Genomic DNA, 20,360 nt, shown 5'->3' on the forward strand with positions numbered 1-20,360 from the left:
TGGTGTACAAAGAAGGCTTTAGACTGGGGCCCAGGTTGCTAAATTATGCTTCACATTGGGAATTGCATATGCCATATATAAGGAAAAGTTAAGATTGCACTGTAGTAGCTTAAATGTAAAAAATAATAATAATAAAATAATATTTTATTCACTTACTTATCAATTTCTCTCTCTCACTAGTTTTTGGGTTTTGAGTTTTTGTTTTTATTTGAGTTTTGAGATATATTATTTTATTGTATAGAAATATTATTTTAATATATTGTATTGTAAAATAAAAGTTGGGATACTAGGAATATTGTAAAATAGTATGATATAATTGATAAAATAACTTTTTGAGATGGTAAAATATGATGAGTGTAGGGGCCTTTTTTTGTATATGGTGTATTGAGCTGCCTCCTGCGGTAATGGGCTGGGCTGCCTCCTGCAGTGATGGGCCCTAGTGTTTCTGAGTAAAGGAGCTGGGGCCGGTCCAATTGTAACTCAACTTGGGGCAGTTTGTGCACAAACTTATGCCTTGTCTGCCAGGAGCAAACTTACGGCAAGCAGAACTGTTACAGACGAGTTACGGCATGCAGATATAATAATAACTAAAACAGAGTATTCTGACTATTTAAATAAATGGCTATGTACTCCTTACTAATAAAGCATGGTTACAGTCATATTGATGTCAATCACAAAGAAAATGAAGAAAATAATACTGGCTAATTTAAATGGGCATAAATTAAGTTTTAAGCTTAGTCTGCCGTAGCAAAGCCAAAGAGGAGAGAACACCTCTTCTCAATGCAAATAACCCCCCTAGGAAAAAGATCCTGCCGTGGGGATTAATGACTTTGAGGGAGTTGGACCTGAATGGTTATTGCCCAAAAAGAAAGAATCCTTGTTTGCGTTTTGGAAGAAGGTGAGATTTGAAAGGGGAGAGAGAGAAACCAATCTATTGGTGCATGCCCATTGAACTAACTCTCCTTTTTCTTAGTTCTCCTTTCTTTTCTTCTCTGTTTTCTTTCTTATCTTTTTTCTTTTCTTCTTGCTCTGTTTTTTCTTTTCACTCCCGAAAATTTACTCTGTTTTTCGATCCCTTCTACAGGGCATGGCAAGAGCCTTTTTATAGCGCCTGCCGTTGCTAGTGTCTTACCGTTTTGCCCCTTAACCGCCTTTGTCTGGTCTGGGTGTACTCGCCGACCACCAGGACTGTGCGACATCCACCCTCGCCAGGCAGAGGAGGGTTTGTTTTGTTCCTCTGTATACCGTAACATTTCTTCCTGCCACGGTATTAATGCTTTTTCTCTCTACTCTCAGAGCATGCACCCGACGGTCCCCCCTCAAACTTGCCTCTTTTGGGTGGTCTATCATCTCAGCAGGACGTACCTCCCAAAAGAGGCTTGGGCAGGAGCCACAAATAGATCTTTTCCCCTCTCCCCACCACCAAACCAGACCTCCTTTACCTCTTACCTCTGGCCCATGGCCCCACCATGTCCTATATTGGCTGGGTACAGGCTGGCGGTGCCTGGGCTTTGCGCGTGCTTCCCTTTCGGATTTGTCCAAAAGTCTGCCTGCTGCTCATGCGTCTACCGCGACCTGGAGACTCTCTGTCTGCGTTTCCTGGCTTTTCATGTGGGCTTTCCTTTGGTTTTTTCGCTCGATTCAGGAGCTGGGCTTCATATGATGATGGGCCTTACATTTCTTTGGCCCACTTTTGATTTTCTTTATTGCCTGCCACATTGAAATGTTATTCCTGCCGTAATAACTTAATCCTGCTGGACCTCTTTTTTGGGCCAGCCGTTTATCCCTTTTCTCAGTGGCCTGTCATGGGTACTGTTTTGCTTTTACTCATGGGCTCCTATGTCCCTTTGGGCTTTCCTTTGGGCATCCATGGCCCGATTGATTTCTTTGGGCTTCCTCGACCCGTTTGCTAATTCCACACTCCCATGGGCTTTTTACTAACTTCATTGGGCTTCCCCAGCCCAATAACCTTATCCTTATCTTTGGGGTTCATGGGCCTGCCATAAACCCCTTACTCTCTTAGTTTGCATTGCCTTGGGCCTGCGGCGGCCCTTTCTCACTTTTCTACCTCATACTCTGCCCATGGGATGCTATTTCTTTCTTTCCTGACTTCTTTGAGCCCGCTTGCTTCTTCAAAACCCATTTATTTATTTGTTGGGCCTATGATCTATTATTCATGCCGCTTGGGCTTAATGGGTTTTTTGCTATTTACCTTGTCAATTCTTTGTAGCCCTCATTATTGGGCTTTTCTGTCTGCCTGGGCTTCCGCAAATGGCCCTCAACAATGAGATAGAATTTTGGGATATGAATGCTCTTAGGGAAACGGTGAATTTTATTACTTTAACTGTAATTCTAATACTCGTCACGTGTGGGCTTAAACTCGCCCTTTAATAAGTATAAATCAACATGTGGACTTTAAATGAGAGATAGAGTGGAGACAGAGATCAAACTTTGAATATCTGCAATGATACATGGTTAAATTATCGAATATTTTAAAATTAAAAATGATGAATTTGATTATTTAATTGTAATTCTAATACTTGTGGTCACATGTGAGCTTAAACTCCCTTTTAATAAGTGGGAATCAACACGTGAGATTTAACGAGAATTTTGAATCTCTTATTTTGATACAATGTTAAATTACTGTATCTTAAAATTAGCTATTACGAAATGGTAAATTTTATCACGTACCCATAATTCTAATACAGGTGGCGGGCCGGATTTGATTGTGGATGATGGTGGAGATGCAACTTTGTTGATTCATGAAGGGGTGAAAGCTGAGGAAGAGTATGAGAAGAGTGGGAAGTTGCCTGATGTGAATGGGTGTGAAAATGGGGAGTTTAGGATTGTGTTGAGGATTATCAAAGATGGGTTGCTTGTGGACCCCACTAAGTATAGGAGGATGAAGGAAAGGTTGGTTGGTGTTTCGGAGGAAACTACTACTGGGGTTAAGAGGTTGTATCAAATGCAAGCTAATGGGACCTTCTTGTTTCCTGCCATTAATGTCAATGACTGTCACTAAGAGCAAGGTATGCTTTGGTTAGAAATGCTGATGATTTAGATTTCGAATTCATGATGAAAGGTTATGTTTTTATGCTTGGTTTAGAAATGGAGATTATTTAGATTTTGAATTCATGATATAAGATTCTGTTTATGTGGCTTTTTTATATCTTTTAAATGGGGATGATTTAGATTTAGATTATGTTTATGTGGATTTTTGTTAAATGGAACTCGGTTTTGAATTTGTTGTTATTTTCTACCATTTATGATCAGCAAAACATAATGCTGAAGAATAGCTAACAAGAATAGACATGAGAGAGAAGAGAAATACTATATTTACAACATTTTTACAACAAATCCTAAGTGGCAAGTTATTATTAATGGACAAAAAAGTAATTTTAGCGGTAGGTTCAAATTAGAACCTGTAACAACATACTACCTAGAATTTGTTATGAAAGTATTGTGAAAATATTGTAGACATAACACTTCTCATAAACATGGATTGAAAAATTAGGGACCAATGACATGACAATTCTTGACAAATTAGTACACAATATGGACTACTAATTAATTAATACATATCATTAGATTTGTTTTATTTATTTTTAGGCATCATATTTTATGTTTATGTTAAGTTTTGAAAGTATATAACAACTATCAAAATCTTTATAAACATATATATCTAAATATCAAGGAAGTTTTTAAAAATAAAATATGTATTTTTCCTCCCTAGTCCCAAAACAATGAGGACATGCATGCAAGATGCAACAATAACAAGCATGCAAGAATATCCTTGGTGTGTCCGTGTTGGGCCAGGGACACTCATTTTGTAGTGTCCACTCTTCATAGGAGAATTAGATTTTTGACATGGTCAATGTACATTGTGATGGGTAGAGATGGAAAGTAGCGGTTTTTTTATGGGAGGGTTTTAGCTTGAAAATATTCTGATTTCTGTTAGGGTTTTCACTTCTGTATACCGTATTGGGTCCAGTTTTTGGAACATTTTATTACTCTAGCTCTATCTCACCAACCAAACATATTGCTGATGTGAGTAGGCATGGTGGGTCGGTCTAACCATGCAGTCATTGCATTGTATTTTGATGAAATCTTGATATTTACAGTCAAATAGCATTTCTACTTCCTTGGTTTTGTACCTGAGGAAGATTGCAGTGTTAGATTTGTAGTTTGTACAGTTTTAATTAATGCAGATTTAATCTATGATGCATAGAGGTAAAAAAGTAGGTCTTTTATTTTTGGGTTTGTTTCATAAAGGTGCTTTTTTTTTGTCACATTTTTAAAGTTAATAATGTTCTGTTGTGATGATGTTAATGCAGTTTGATAACTTGTATGGATGTCAACACTCACTCCCTCATGGTCTCATGAGAGCCACCGATGTCATGATTGCTGGCAAGACCGCTGTTGTCTGTGGATATGGAGATGTTGGCAAGGATTGTGCTGCTGCTCTCAAGCAAGCTGGTGCTCGTGTGATTATGACTGAAATTGATCCAATTTGCGTTCTTCAAGCCCTTATGGAAGGCATTCCAGTCCTAACACTGGAAGATGTTGTCTCAGAAGCTGACATTTTTGTGACCACCACGGGGAACAAGAACATCATCATGGTTCATCACATGAAGCAGATTAAGAACGATGCAATTGTGTGCAACATTGGCCATTTTGACAATGAGATTGATATGCATGGTCTGGAAACTTACCCCGGTGTAAAGCGCATCACAATCAAGCCACAGACTGATCGTTGGGTGTTCCCAGAGACCGATAATAGTATCATTGTTCTTGCTGAGGGGCGTCTTATGAATCTGGGTTGTGCAACTGGGCATCCCAGCTTTGTTATGTCTTGCTCTTTCAGAATCTTCTTCAAGGAACTATAACTTCGGGCCATTGATTATATTTGATGGATGGAGAACAGCTTTCTTTGGCTTGGACTTGATTCACTACAAAAAACGCGACTTTCAGCCGCGTTTTTTAGCCGCGTTTTTGGAAAACGCGGCTACAGCTTTTCCTTTGAGCCGCGTTTTTCATGAACGCGGCTCAAAGGGAAGGCTCGAGCCGCGTTTTCCAGAAACGCGGCTCAAAGGGAAGGCTGGAGCCGCGTTTTCCAAAAACGCGGCTCCAAAACGCGGCTTCAGTCCCGTCCGGATTTTTTTTTTTTTTTTTTTTTTTTTTTAAATTATAGCTTGAGCTGCGTTTAAAAAACGCAGCTTCAAAAATGCTTTACAGGTTACCTATAGCCGCGTTTTCTAAAAACGCGGCTATAGGTCCTGTAAAAATCGTACTTAAGCGCCGACCTATAGCCGCGTTTTTTAAAAACGCGGCTATAGGTAGCGCTTAAAAAAAAGAAAAAATTTTCCTGAACTTCCCACGTACACTACCTTTCACACCTGCACCCCACTTTCCCACCTACCCCCACTTGCTCTCTTTTCTTCCTTTTCCCTTTCTTTCTTCATTCTTCAGATGGTTCTTTCTTTCTTCTTTTTTTTTTTTTTCTTTTTCTTTCTTCCTTCTTCACATCTGGGTAAGTCTTCTTCTTCTTCTTCTTTTTTTCCTTCCTTCTCCACATCCAGGTAACTCTTTTCTCTTTTCTCTTTTCTCTTTTCTCTTTTCTTTTCTTTTTTTTTTCCTTTTTCTTTCTTCCTTCACATCTGGGTACTGCGTTTTTTTTTTTTTTTTTTTTTGTTCCTTTTTCTTTCTTCCTTCTTCACAGGCTTGTGTTCTTTTTTGATTCTGAGCTTGTGCTTTTGTTTTATTGAATGGAATTAGTGTTAGATTTGGTTGGTTTTGTTGAATGAGAGGAGATTCATGGGTTTGTTTTATATTTTGGAACACGTTTTGTTTGATTTTGAATTTTTTCGTTGTGTTTGTATTGTGAGAATGTTGTGTTTGCTTTTAATTTTCCGGGTTTGTGTTTGATTTTAAATTTTCTGGGTTTATGTTTGATTTTTAATTTTTTGGGTGCATGTGTTTGTATTGTGAGTATATTTTCTTTAATTTAAAATTTTATGGGTGTGTTTGTATTGTGAGTATGTTGTATTTGATTTTGAATTTTCTAGATTTGTATTTGTTTTTGAATTTTTTGTATTTGTGTTTAATTTTGAATTTTTTATATTTGATTTTTCAATTTTGAATTTTCTGGGGAAAAATTTACCCAGAATTTTTTTTTGTTTTTTTAAAAACCTATAGCCGCGGTTAGAAAACGCGGCTCCAGGTCCGGTTTTAGCCGCGTTTTCAAAAAACGCGGCTATAGGCTTTGAGACGCGGACTTTAGGCCGCGTTTACAAACGCGGCCATAGGAAACGCGGCTAAAAGCCTATAGCCGCGTTTTTGGGGTCTTAAGCTGCGTTTTTCAAACGCAGCTTTAGACCTTTTTTTTTGTAGTGATTCTTTGGTTTCATTTTTTTTTTTTTTTTTGAGAACGGATTCTTTGGTTTCATTCGATTACCTTATTTTATAGTCTCTTTGATTTCCTTTCGTGAGTCGCAATTAATTTGTATATAATTTATTCCACTAAATAATGTTATATTAATTAGAACTTAATGACTTATTATGACTTCAACAATTTAATAAAATTCTTATATATATATATATATATATATATAAAGAATGAAATGATTATTAAAAAAAAGAAACAAATTTGATGAAATGTATATTGCACAGTTGGTTTCTTTAAACAATTTTACCACAAAAATCATTATAAAAAATAAAAACTTTTAAATGGTTTCCTTTTGTGAGTTGGAATTAATTTATATATAATTTATTCCACTAAATAATATTATATTAATTAGAACTTAATGACTTATTATGACTTCAACAATTTAATGAAATTCTTATAAAAAAAACTAGTCGCTAACCCGTGCGATGCACGGGAAAGCTATTATGTATGTAGATGTTAACAATTATTTGTCTCTTCCTCTTTGATTGTTTATTAAGATTCCAGCCTTAGAATTTTCTATCCTTGATATAAAACATTAAATTACATAATGAAAAATATAAATCAAACTTAAATTTAAATTAAAATTAAGATTCCAATCCTTAACATTCTTAATTATCCAATAAATATATGAAACACAAATTTAAAGAACTACTTAATTAATATTTGAAATAAATTGAAAGCCAACTTTAAAGTATTATTTGTATTTTCTTCCTTTGTTGCTTCATAGTAGCCACTAAATTACTCCTTTTATTTTTCTTGATTACAAATGTTAGTGTAAGTTGTACATTGCTTTCAACATCAACTTTTTGAAACTTTGTAGAATCACCATCTTATTGTCACATTCATTTGAAATACCACTGATGTAAGCCTGTCAATAGAATAGGTTGAGAAATCTATTACAACATATAGAAGTGAAATATCAAATTTGTAATTTTGCTAATTAAACCAAACATAAAACCAAGTTTAAGATAACAAAGAAATTGAAATATGAAATCACATTCCAATTTCAAATTCTTTCTAGAAACATATTACCAATAAATATGCAAGAAACAATACAGAATAAAGGAGAAGACTGGTAAATACCTGGCTTTTCTCATCTTGCTGTCGTATTAAGAGTCTTACACAGATAAGGATCCACAGTTCCAAATAACCCAAATAAAAAATTGCCAAATACCTATCTACAAAACAATAAAATCCAATTTTCAGCCAACATTCAAGAAACATTAATAGAATAGAACAAATTAAATAAACCAACTGCAGCCGGAAAAGAACTAAAAATGCAGAGAAAAAAGTACAACAAAAGCATTTAGAACATAAAAATCATCCAAGTCACAGTTAGGAATGGCTAAACACTTCCTATCAATCACATAGGTAATACCTCCCTTCATACCAAATACAATTGAGGGTTGCTACTAAATTTGGGAGCTAAAGTAAAAAGTTCAATCCAACACATAGAGGAGAGTCCTAGTAATCTAATCATTATTGATTCTGAATATGAAGGAAACAATGTCAAAGGAATTCAAATTAAGATCATCCAAGGCGCACACACACACACACATTCAATATGTTCTACATATTCGCTGAGAAATTTAAACAAACACATAGAGAACAAATACAAAGATAACCAAGACAAAACCCTCAAACCCACATTGCTCCTTTTATAGAACTTGACATACGAAACAGAAAATTGGTTATATTATAGGTGCTAAAAAGTACTTAATACAGAAAGTTATTTAAAAACAATGCAGAAAGTTATTCAAAACAATGCAGATTTTATGAAATAGTACAGTGCAGTGCAGTGCAGTGCAGATTTTTATGAAACAATGCAGTGCAAATTTTGGTTGTAAAAAAAAATGCAGATTTTAGATGTAAAATAGTGCAGATTTTATGTAGAAAAATAGTGCAGAAAAATAATGTTTTAAAGAAGAAAACATTTTAACAAATTGGATCCATAGACCAAATTTTACACATAGAGAACAAACACAAAGATAACCAAGACAAAACCTTCAAACCCACATTACTCCTTTTATAGCAATTGACATACGAAACCTAATTTATTTAGATTCGAATGCATGTTAGAAACAAAAATCCCAAAGCCAAAACCTATTAGTAAAATCACATACCAACCAATACAACAAATTAAATCATAGGAACAAATCACAGTGCTCCTTTTATAGAACTTGACATAAATAAAATAAATCCTAAAGCCAAAGCCTATTAGTAAAATCACCTATCAAACTATACAAATTTTAAGCCATGAATTGCGATTGTAACAAATAATCTCTAAAAAAACACTATTTATAATATAGGGTTTTGTATTTGCCAACATACTTGAAAAATGTAGAGGTCCATGGGTAGGAAGTATCGAAATTTGGGGGAGAAATAATTTGGGGGAGATATTAAAAGTCACAAACCAAAACAATGCAGAATTAAAACCTTTTATATAGACAGCAATGCATCAACCACACACTAATAACACTAAAAGAAAATTACACAATTAACTTTTCATATATACATTACTAATTAAATTCACACACATGCTCAATGTTTCGGTATCATATTTCACTAAACAATCAATGAGTAAAATAAGAAACATAGAAATATGATACACACCAACATTGATGTAATACACTAAAAAAAATAGAACTAACATAGTGATGGCAATGCAAGAATACATAGAAGGTTCATTTCACTTATAAATGGCCTCGCTAAATGATCAACAACAGAAGAGACATATGACAGAGAAAGCACAAGATTAAAGCTACTAAAAAAGAAAATGAGCATTTTGAACTTACCAGTTACCAGTACTGCCCAAAAACAATGTAAAGTATGAAAAATCAGCAGATCCAAAGAGAATATGTATTGGAAACTTAATTGGATTAGGAATCTCTCCACTTATGACTGTCAACCTTAGCATCAAAACTTCTCTCTTCTTGTATCTATCTGGGTTGGAAGAAACACAATGAGAAAGAAACATAAATCTTGCATACTTTCATGAGTTGCAGGACCCTAAAATCATCATTAACATATATCACAAATTACAATGAGAAAGAAACATTGTTAAATCTACATTGAAAATTTAAACACTGCCAAAATTCAAACATTTTTTTAGGGCTGAGTTATTGTTTTTCATAATTATAGTTGTCGGATGCTTTGGCTAGGCAATTTGACACATATTGATTTGAACTTAAAGCATCTCTTGAAATAGCCACCACTATAGAAGGATCTTATAAATTATGGGGAAACAAAGACTTTTAAAATTTTTTTTCAATCAATTAAACAAATAAATGCATACCTAATAAAATCAATCTAAACCATGATATACGGTTGAGTACAAAATCAAGGAAGACAATAAGCAAACAATTTTATATTTGAGAATTAAAAAAGAATCTACTAAATTGAATTGATTATAGATTATAACTAAGCTTTCTTAGTCCATTAGTTATTCACTGATAAACACAATGCAAAACAAACTTGGACTATGTTAAGGTCAAAAGCTATCTTTATAAGCCATACCTCCAAGCCAGGCATTTTGTCGAACACTTTGAGGATGATGGGGTTGGCCTCTTTTCTCTTCTCATGCAATGAAGAACTATTAGAACTATGGGTTTCCATTATTTATTAAACAATCTAAAATTAGAAAAAGAGAGATAGAGATAGACCTGGTGATGCCAACGGTGGCAACCGAAAAGGCAACCACACCTCTGCTAGGATTCAGTTGGCGTTGGGACTGAGTAATTGGCATCATCATCATTACCTGAAACCGAAACTCAGAAAATAAGATTTAGAGAAAATCGTAGAGAAAGAATTTCTTGAGAAGCAGATCAAATTGGTCATTTTCAAAATATCTTGGACCTAACTGTAATTAACCCAAACCTCAGGGTGTTTTCTGGAATTTACCCAATAATTTTTAAAAAATATTTATAATAAAATTATTCTAGTAATGGACTTAATCAAAATTTCTCACCTTAAAAGCCATACATCTGCCACCTCAAAAATAATGCTTTAACAAATTGTGAAACAATAAAAGAACAAAAATTTGTGAAAATTTTGTTGTTATTGGCATTATTCCTTTTGGTTAGAATTTTACAATATTTTATTTTGTTAAAAAAAAAAATAGTATTACTCTTTCAAAACGACGACGCTTGGCTTGCATATAATTGAAATCGATAAGAACAAATCAACTTTGAAAACAAAACAACAAAACCGAAGTGCTCTTCAGTATCAGAAGGTAAGCTCTCAGTCTATGGAAGAAAACACAAGCGTACGAGTTCTGTGCCCAAAGCTCCTCCTTCCACACAAAAACGAACCGGGTTTCCAATGGCTTATCGGATCCCCATTCTTCCCTCCTCTCACCATAATCTCCACCGTCCGATGCATCCACACCATCTCTCCCTCCGACGCTCCAGATCTCCTCAAAGAATCAGAGGATCTTCGAGCTCTGCTCTTGAAGGGATTCGACGTGATTGGAGCTTTTGTGATCGGAAAATCCGACTCGGAATCGAAGGTTCGCGAAGCTATTGACGCTGCTCGTAGGTTGAGGAAGCTGCTCTCTAATGGAGGTGGAGATTTGGAGAATAAGGAAATGATCGGTGCATATGTGGATTTGAATAGTAAAACCGATATTCGGTTTTTCGTGTCGAAATCGGCAAGTTCGACGAGCATTGAACCGGTTAATTCGGTTGTGCATGAAGATAAGCCGGAGAAGTTTGTTTGGGAGACTGGTTGTTTGCTTCGTTGCGAGGTTCCAATTCGGTTTCCGGTTTATTTTCCTGTGAATAGTCCGATTGGTAAATTTCGATTCTATATGCAATTTCTTGCTTGTTTGAGTGTCAAAAGATTGTATTTTTATGATCTAAAATCTGTGTTGAACGTTGAGCTTTGGTGTTAGTGTGGTTTTAGAATCAATTCTTCTCAAAATTACAAATTTACAATGCATTTAATATAGATGATTGAAAAGGCGGTAAATTTTGATTTTACATGCAATTGCTTGGTAGCAGAATCAGTGCTTCTTAAAATTACAATGCTTGGAAAGGCGGTAAATTTTGATTTTGCATGCAATTGCCTGCTTATTTGAGTGTTAAAAGTTAGTATTTTTATGTAAATTGTGTTGAACATTGAGCTTTGGGATTGTTTGGTAGAGTAACCAAGGCTTATCATATTTACAATGCATTTAGTATAGATGATTGAAAAGGCGGTAAATTTCAATTTTACATGCAATTGCTTGGTATTGTTTGGTAGCAGAATCAATGCTTCTCAAAATTAATATGTGTTTAGTATAGATGATTGAAAAGGTGGCAAATTTCGATTTTAAATGCAATTGCCTGCTTATTTGAGTGTTAAGTCAGTATTATTATCTAATTTGTGTTGAACTTGAGCTTCGGGATTGTTTGGTAGAGCAATCAAGGCTTATCAAATTTGCAATGCATTTAGTATAGTTGATTGAAAAGGCAGTAAATTTCTATTTTACATGCAATTGCTTGGTATTGTTTGATAGCAGAATTAATGCTTCTCAAAATTAAAATGTGTTAAGTATAGATGATTGGAAAGGTGGTAAATTCCAGTTTTACATGCAGTTGCATGTTTATTTGAGTGTTAAGTTAGTATTATTATCTAATTTGTGTTGAACATTGAGCTTTGGGATTGTTTGGTAGAGCAATCAAGGCTTATCAAATTTACAATGCATTTAGTATAGTTGATTGATAAGGCAGTAAATTTCGATTTTACATGCAATTGCTTGGTATTGTTTGGTAGCAGAATCAATGCTTCTCAAAATTAATGTGTTTAGTATAGATGATTGAAAAGGCGGCACATTTCGATTTTACATGCAATTGCCTGCTTATTTGAGTGTTAAGTCAGTATTATTATCTAATTTGTGTTGAACTTGAGCTTCGGGATTGTTTGGTAGAGCAATCAAGGCTTATCAAATTTGCAATTCATTTAGTATAGTTGATTGAAAAGGCAGTAAATTTCTATTTTACATGCAATTGCTTGGTATCGTTTGGTAGCAGAATTAATGCTTCTCAAAATGAAAATGTGTTTAGTATAGATGATTGGAAAGGTGGTAAATTCCAGTTTTACATGCAGTTGCATGTTTATTTGAGTGTTAAGTTAGTATTATTATCTAATTTGTGTTGAACATTGAGCTTCGGGATTGTTTGGTAGAGCAATCAAGGCTTATCAAATTTGCAATGCATTTAGTATAGTTGATTGAAAAGGCAGTAAATTTCTATTTTACATGCAATTGCTTGGTATTGTTTGGTAGCAGAATTAATGCTTCTCAAAATTAAAATGTGTTTAGTATAGATGATTGGAAAGGTGGTAAATTCCAGTTTTACATGCAGTTGCATGTTTATTTGAGTGTTAAGTTAGTATTATTATCTAATTTGTGTTGAACATTGAGCTTTGGGATTGTTTGGTAGAGCAATCAAGGCTTATCAAATTTACAATGCATTTAGTATAGTTGATTGATAAGGCAGTAAATTTCGATTTTACATGCAATTGCTTGGTATTGTTTGGTAGCAAAATCAATGCTTCTCAAAATTAAAATGTGTTTAGTATAGATGATTGGAAAGGTGGTAAATTTCAGTTTTACATGCAATTGTGTGCTTATTTGAGTGTTAAGTTTGTATTATTATCTAATTTGTGTTGAACATTGAGCTTTGGGATTGTTTGGTAGAGCAATCAAGGGTTATCAAATTTACAATGCATTTAGTATAGATGATTGAAGAGGTGATCGCAAATTATGTGATTGATTTTGAATAATCAGAGATTATTTTATGGGTGATTGTTTAGTGTAAAGTAGAAAATTGGACTAAATGAGTAAGTTTGGTAGTTCAAAGAGCACACATTCTTGCTTGATAGCATTGTTATAGGATTTGTAGAAGATAGTGATATCTTCAAAAATGAGAGATGGTGTCTATTAATGGTTTGAGAATGTAGTTCAAAGTAGGTCATAAGCCATGATGCTTAGAAAGAAGTGGCATGTGCATTGTTCTAATTGTGAATGCGGCTTGAATAAGCTTGTTAACATGGACGGATCCTGACAAGTAAAGACTAGAATAAGAACTGGTCTCAAAGCAGTTAAGGAGTTTAAGCTTCATTGGGTTGATACTTCTTTGTCGGTTTAACTTGTTTGCTAAGCTTGTGAGTTTTGAGTTTCGAAATTTTCACGTTGGTAATGTCTAAGCATTTGTCAATTTTCCTAGACGCATATATATTCATGTAGTTTGATGGACACTTGTGTTAGTATATAACTAATTGTGTTCTATTTTTTTTTTTTTTTTTTTTTTTTTTTTTTGTATCAGATGCAGAGAAGATATATTGGCGTGCAACTGAAGCAGTTGCTGCCAAGTTGAAAGACCCACAGGTTGTTTACGTGGTAGAAACAATAAGAAAAACTTCTGCAGAAGGACCTAAACCTCTCATTCTTCGTGGTGCAGAATTGGACTTTCAAACCGATGTTTCAAATATTAAACTTTTGGATAAAGATGCTCAAGGTTCCGACCCAAAGTGTATACCATGTGCACATTTTTGTTTGAAAAGTAAACCTGACTCACAAAAGTTTTCTGCAGAGGTAAGAAAATAGCATATGAGATTCACAAGTGTTATTTTGGTTGTATGATTGGTCCTTAAGAGTTTGAATGACCTTCTTTTATTGGGTAGTTTGTTTTATATTGTATCCTTTGTTTACAGTCACAACTCACAAGGACTATCATCGTTCTATTTTTGTGACAAGTTCTACTACTTAGAATGCAGATACTATTCAAGTAAGTGTTCTGCTGAATAACTCAGAAAAGTCTCTAAAATCCATTGCACCAGTTGCAGAATATGTTCCAGGTATCAATTTCAATGTTAACTAATTGATGTTATTAACACATTAGAATAATTTTATAATTCCAGCTTTGTAGTCAAGTCTTCAACTCACTTTTGAACTGTGTGGTTTCAGCTTTGGAAGAAGCCAGACTTTTAGTTGTAAGCTTTAAGCTAGAAGTTCTCTGTTATGCGGCTAAGGATATTCCAGTGATGTATGCAGTTTCTAAGTTAATCATCCCTGGTTTGGTTGATCAGCTAAATTCAATGAAGAACTTAATATTGCCCAACCTCTTAACAGAACATCCTCAGGTAAGACAATTCATTATGTATATGAAAGTATACTAGGCTTGTCATGTTCTCAACTATGCCACCAGTTCAATCGATATTCCATACCTTCACAAACATGCACGTTGCTAGCACAAAATGTTTCTTTTTGCTCTGACTCCCTCTTCCATCTTCTGCTGCCTGTTCTTTTGACACAATGATCTTTGTGGTCAAGGCATTTAGTTGAATATGAACTCTTTGCACTCCATAATTTACATTTCAGGTCATTGCACCTCTTGTCCAGCCATGGACAGAAAACTTTTTTCCCATCTCATTCCCCCTTGCCTGCAGATTCCAGAGAATTTCCAGAGAATTTGCCTATGCAAATACACATTTATATGCACATATCGTGATAACCTAAGATGCACAGATGCACATACACATGCATTGATACATATTACTATAAGTTAATATTTAATGTCCATTCTCACTTCTTATTCCCTAGCCGAATTATCAAAAAAAAATATTTAATGTATATAAAGTAAAATATGCCAGATACAAGTGTTGAGTGGCAGAGGAGTCCAAAAAAAGAAACTAAAGAACATGCCCTACAATAAATAGAATGCTTTAGCATTGAAGTGACCCAAGGGTAAGCTTAAAATAGGAGATCTGAAAGTATCCAGTGCATATTCACGGCATTTCTTGAGAGAAGAGGACAAAAGAGGACAATAAAGTTCATTGTTTTATAGAACTGCACCTAGACTAGTCTCTTTAGATAAGAAATAAAGGTTACAAGTATCCAAGTATAAAATAAACTAGTAAATGCTTCTAAATCTAATGAACTGAATAAATAGTTCCAAAACTGTGTACACGAAGTTATTCACAGTGAGAACAAGAAAATGAGCATTAGCCTTGTACTTTTGGATAGGTAATTACAAAACTTCCACACTTACACTGGATTGAACCCATGACTTAACCCTCCACTTGAAGGAAAAGAGATGCCATTTAGTCCAAGGACCATTGGCACATTAGCCTTGTGCTGTTGTTGTCAATAATAACTGTGTATATGAAGTTTTTTTTTTTTTTTTTTTTTTCCTATCAAAAAACAGTGAATTCCAATTGGCTCAACTGGTAAATTCTCTTGTCATTGATTAAAGTACCTAGGTTCGAATCTCATCTACACCAAAAAAGAAACCCATTGGTCTTGGCCTAATGGTAATGAGCAATCATCGTTGAGCGAACACCATAAGTTTCAAATCCTATCATAGTTGTAATAATAACAACCTACAAGGTTTCCTTATCACAAGATGTTCTTTTTAGTGTCAATTCTTTATCTGTTAATTCAGAAGATTTCTCCTGCTATTGGATAAAATGAATACTTTTTCCTATTTTTTCTTGGGGAGCTTTTTATGTTTAATATATCTGATTCTTGGTTTGTACCATGGTTTGGTTTTTCTTTTTTTCGTCTGCTACAATTATGTTCCCAGAATACATCTTAATGACGTTCATTTTATGTGTTTGCAGCTTCGTCCCTATCACTTCAATCCTCCTGGAGTTTTGCATCCAATCACTGTTATCTATGAACTTAATTATGGGGAGACAGAAATGAAACAAGGTATGCAGCTGTTTAATTAACTTTTTCTGCTTTAGGTGACTATGTACCTATAATGGCTGGAGAAAAGGTTGAATGGTCACAGAAAAATGTTCCTTGATGGTTGTGAAGTTCGCTCTATCTTGTAGTGTAGATTTCTGTCTTTTCCCCTTTTACAGTCATGCCTACAATTCAAAGTAGTGACAAGTTCGACCACATTGTTCAGCCATAGAGTTTATTTGTTTGTTTATTTGTTTTTGTTTTATTTTTATTTTTGTGGGCCCTTCAAGATTAAAATGTACCAATACACCTTTTACCATAAATGGTGTTTATTGACGAGGAAAAATGATGTCTTTTAATTTTTAAATAAATGGAGAATTCCGGAGAGGAAGAACTAGTGTGCTAATCTATTTTGTAATTTTATGTACTCTTATTAATCAATTAGTATTATATTTGAGACTCTTAATATTATCTTATTTTTATGGTATTTACTTTCTGCAGTTGAAATTAGAAAATCCCTACACCTAAGGCTGGGATTACCTTTTGATCGTCCTCTCTTAAGGATTGCTAATGTGCTTGATTTGTCTACAACAAATGTCGGTGGAAGGAGTGACTCAATACGAAAGGGTAACCATTCTCAACTAGAGAGGCAACCATTTTTTTTTTTTTTTGAAGTCAGAGGCAAACCTTTTCTTCTCACCCACTCCCCCATTCATCTTTCTGTGTGTTTTGTTCTCAAACTATGTTGGCGGATCTCTTTGGTAATATCAGGTTCTACTTTTCTTAAAGATGTGCATATTGGGATTCCAAGCAGTGGAGGTGAGTGGCTACCATTGTTTTCTGTTGATTCCTTTTCCCTGCTTCCTCTTAGTTATATGCACTGGAAGTCTGTTATTTTATGCAGTTTCAGGGGGCAGTATGTCTCTAGTTCAAGGTTCTTATGAATACTATCACTATCTTCAAGATGGTTTTAATGATTCGGTAATGTAGATTCTCTTTTCCCTAGTAGTTTAATGTTTTATTAAACAAACATATTACCTGTGACATCCACTAACATTATTATTCAATATATTAAAAACATGCTTAGAAATTACTTTGATGACTTTTGCTAATATTTACATAGTTAATGTCAACTATATTTAGATTCTCTTCAATGTTTTGATACTATATTTTCATAGAACATATTGTAATGTGTACTTAGTAATCATGATTTAATAATCTGACTTTGAGCAATGAAATAATTAATTTGTTTATGTTTTATAATTCAACATGTTGTCCTATCAAAGCTTTATATATTGTTATTCAAATCTTGGCCAGCATCCTTTCTTCAAGCTTGCATGTATAATCTTATAATTATATTTAATGTTTAAACGAATTATTACTAGAAACTATACTAAAAGCACTATGGGTAGTGTCTTTTACTTGCACTCTTTTCTCTTAGCTTCAGTTATCTAGTAGATCCAAGGAGTGGCTATATCTATTTTATCAAGAGACCAGATTAAGAGATCAGATCTTCTTTAAATTCTTGCCTTTCCCCCACAACACCCCCCCCCCCCCCCCCCCCATACAAAAAAGAAGAAGGAAACGTCTCAATTTCTTGAGGAAGGTTTTTCCTTTGACTGAAGTCAATTTTAATTGACATGGGTGCTCTCTGCTTGGGATTTGTAGCATGGCAGTTTTGGTTGTCAGAAGGTGGTGCTATGAGAGATAGCTGGAACTTTAGTTGGCCGTTTGGAGACTTCATGTACTGGGTGAACCATTAATTATTGTTGAATATGACTCCTCTGGCAATTTTAGTTGTGAAAAGAAGCTTCTTAAGGCTCAGTGAGAACCATGCACATTCCTTTGCCACGTTATAGATATTTCTTCCTTTGAGATTTTTAGGTTTTCTGTCTTATTCATCTTAGGTAAAATATAAGTTAATTTTCTTGCTGAAAGGGAGGTGCTTATTTACAAGATCATAGGTGTCACTTTGCTCTGCTCATGCTTGGTTTGAGCAGTGGCCAAGCTACTCTTCTAATTTCTTATCATATAATTAAACATTTTGTTTAATATTGGATGGCATATCTTATCATTGTCATGTTTAGTTTTAGTATTTGAAATTCTGCAATTATATTTCACTTGCCAGGGATGGGGTTGTGCTTACCGTTCTCTTCAGACTATCATCTCATGGTTTAGACTCCAGCACTACACATCCATAGATGTTCCTTCACATAGGTACGGAAAAGTCAATGCTTAGAATGTGGAGCTTCAGATTTTTCTTTCTAAACCTGTTTAGGTAGTGTGCTCATCAGGCTTTTGAGCTCTTAAGAACTCACTGCTTTTGAAGTTTGATTTTGATCAATTTCATTACTTGAAGTTGTGTTATTTTTTATCTGTAATTCTGTACTTTATTAATTAAGAGGAAGTCATAACTGAGTAAAGAGGGTCCTTGCGATCATATCAATTTTGTAAAATTAAATCTAACAAATCAGTTGAATTTATCAGGGAAATACAGCAGTCACTTGTAGAGATTGACGATAAGGATCCTTCTTTTATCGGTTCACGTGAATGGATTGGTGCCATTGAATTGAGCTTTGTCTTGGACAAACTTCTGGGTGTAAGTTAACTTTTGCAATTTCTTAAGTGTCACTTGATTATTTTTTGCTTTTCCAGTCTGCACATGGACATGAGAATGAGATGAATTGTCAGATTGAATAATACTGGTACTATGAATAGTCCTCTGCCTGAATAACACACAAAGTAAATTTGACCTTTCCATAGATGATCAAAGCAGTGTACTAGAAAGTATATCTAATAAATTGTATCTTATGCATATATCTAATAAATTGTGTCTTATGCACAAATCGGTATGGGTATGACACAGTAACACAACAATTTTCAAAAAATTAGCCCTTACTAATCCTTACCTAGGAAGCATGGGAACGGGTACGACATGGGCACCCTTAAATGAAGTGTGCTTCCTAGTTTTCAAGTTTGACGGGATATGTTGCTGTCTTGAACAGGTCAGTTGCAAAGTCATGAACTTAAGATCTGGAGCTGAGGTTCCTGAGAAGTGTCGAGAGCTGGCATTGCACTTTGAGAATCAGGGAACACCTATTATGATTGGTTAGTTGGTTGAAATAAACTGTTTTCTTTTACTCATCTGCCATGTATTTGTGGCTTCTCTCAAGTAAAGATAAAGTGATGTACTATTGCACCTTATAGCGTCAACAGAGTTGCTGAAAATTAATTTCCTATTTAGGATTATGTTTGGCCCTCCTATGGCTACAAGGTGCCTAGATATCACGAGTTGGTCTGGTAAATAGTTAGAAACATTTGGCTCTTTCTAAGTATATAAATGAATGCAGGTGGTGGTGTTCTTGCATATACCCTATTGGGAGTTGACTATAACGAAGCAAGCGGAGATTGTGCATTTCTCATACTTGATCCTCACTACACTGGCAATGATGATCTCAAGAAAATTGTAAATGGTGGATGGTGTGGGTGGAAAAAGGCTGTTGATAGCAAGGGAAAGAGCTTCTTCTTACATGATAAGTTTTATAATCTTCTGTTGCCACAACGACCAAACATGGTGTGATTTGGACAATCGAGGTGGAGTTACCACCAACTCTTTACCCTCTAATTTCCTTGCAGAAGAGGCAGCCTTTCAGTAAGTTATGTACATGCAACCAATGTTGACTACCCAAAAATGAATTAAAAAAATTGTTGGAACTTAGGGTGAACTGGGAGTGGTAAATAGTTGCCAATTGTGAGTTTTGTCTTCTTTTGAAAGTCATAGTTAATTTTGTGATTTGCATACGATGAAGTACGGTCAATTTCTTTCTCATTGCCATTATTTTCTGGTTGAATCAGCTTCTTGTTCAATTGTGGAACTGGGCCACCCTTGTTTTATATATAACTTACTTTAGGAGTGTTGGTTGCTATAGCTGTTTGCTACTGCTGAAACCCATGTTACTACTTAACACTGCTCTGTGCTAGTTGCATATGAATCTAAATTGCTTAAAAAGTTTGCACGTTCTAAGAAATCCTAGCAGTTCTTTTCAACCTTTACAAAATGGTGGATAGAGTGTAACAACAGTATGAAAATTCTCTCTTTCTCAATGAAGTGTAAAAAGTTCAAATATTATGGATCTGAAGAAATCAAATCTTGTTACTTCGGCTGAGGATGATTCCTGAATTCATATTTGACTGGATTTTTTTTTTTTAAATTTATAATAGCACGATTAATCCTTCTGTAAGGTT

At 34.6% G+C, this 20,360-nt stretch overlaps 1 protein-coding gene and 1 pseudogene across 2 annotated transcripts; both read left to right on the forward strand.

The window, feature by feature from the left end:
• Positions 1-2,692: 2,692 nt before the first annotated feature.
• Positions 2,693-4,886, forward strand: LOC126704300 (adenosylhomocysteinase-like; annotated as a pseudogene).
• Positions 4,887-10,631: 5,745 nt separating this feature from the next.
• LOC126701514 (probable Ufm1-specific protease) lies at positions 10,632-20,041 on the forward strand. Of its 2 annotated transcripts, none has more exons than XR_007647384.1 (12): positions 10,632-11,235; positions 13,753-14,021; positions 14,197-14,284; positions 14,394-14,569; positions 16,049-16,139; positions 16,617-16,742; positions 16,887-16,934; positions 17,020-17,096; positions 18,244-18,332; positions 18,603-18,714; positions 19,126-19,223; positions 19,466-19,740. XR_007647384.1 is itself a non-coding variant. In XM_050399656.1 (12 exons), exons 1-12 carry the CDS (start codon positions 10,692-10,694, stop codon positions 19,693-19,695), a joined length of 1,953 nt encoding a protein of 650 aa, XP_050255613.1. In that variant the 5' UTR covers positions 10,632-10,691; the 3' UTR covers positions 19,696-20,041. The 2 variants fall into 2 exon arrangements, 1 of the variants encoding a protein (XP_050255613.1); XM_050399656.1 differs by having other exon boundaries at positions 19,121-19,223; positions 19,466-20,041.
• Positions 20,042-20,360: the final 319 nt, after the last annotated feature.

Source organism: Quercus robur, chromosome 10 (genome assembly GCF_932294415.1).
Source record: "Quercus robur chromosome 10, dhQueRobu3.1, whole genome shotgun sequence".
In the NCBI taxonomy this organism is placed as follows: domain Eukaryota; kingdom Viridiplantae; phylum Streptophyta; class Magnoliopsida; order Fagales; family Fagaceae; genus Quercus; species Quercus robur.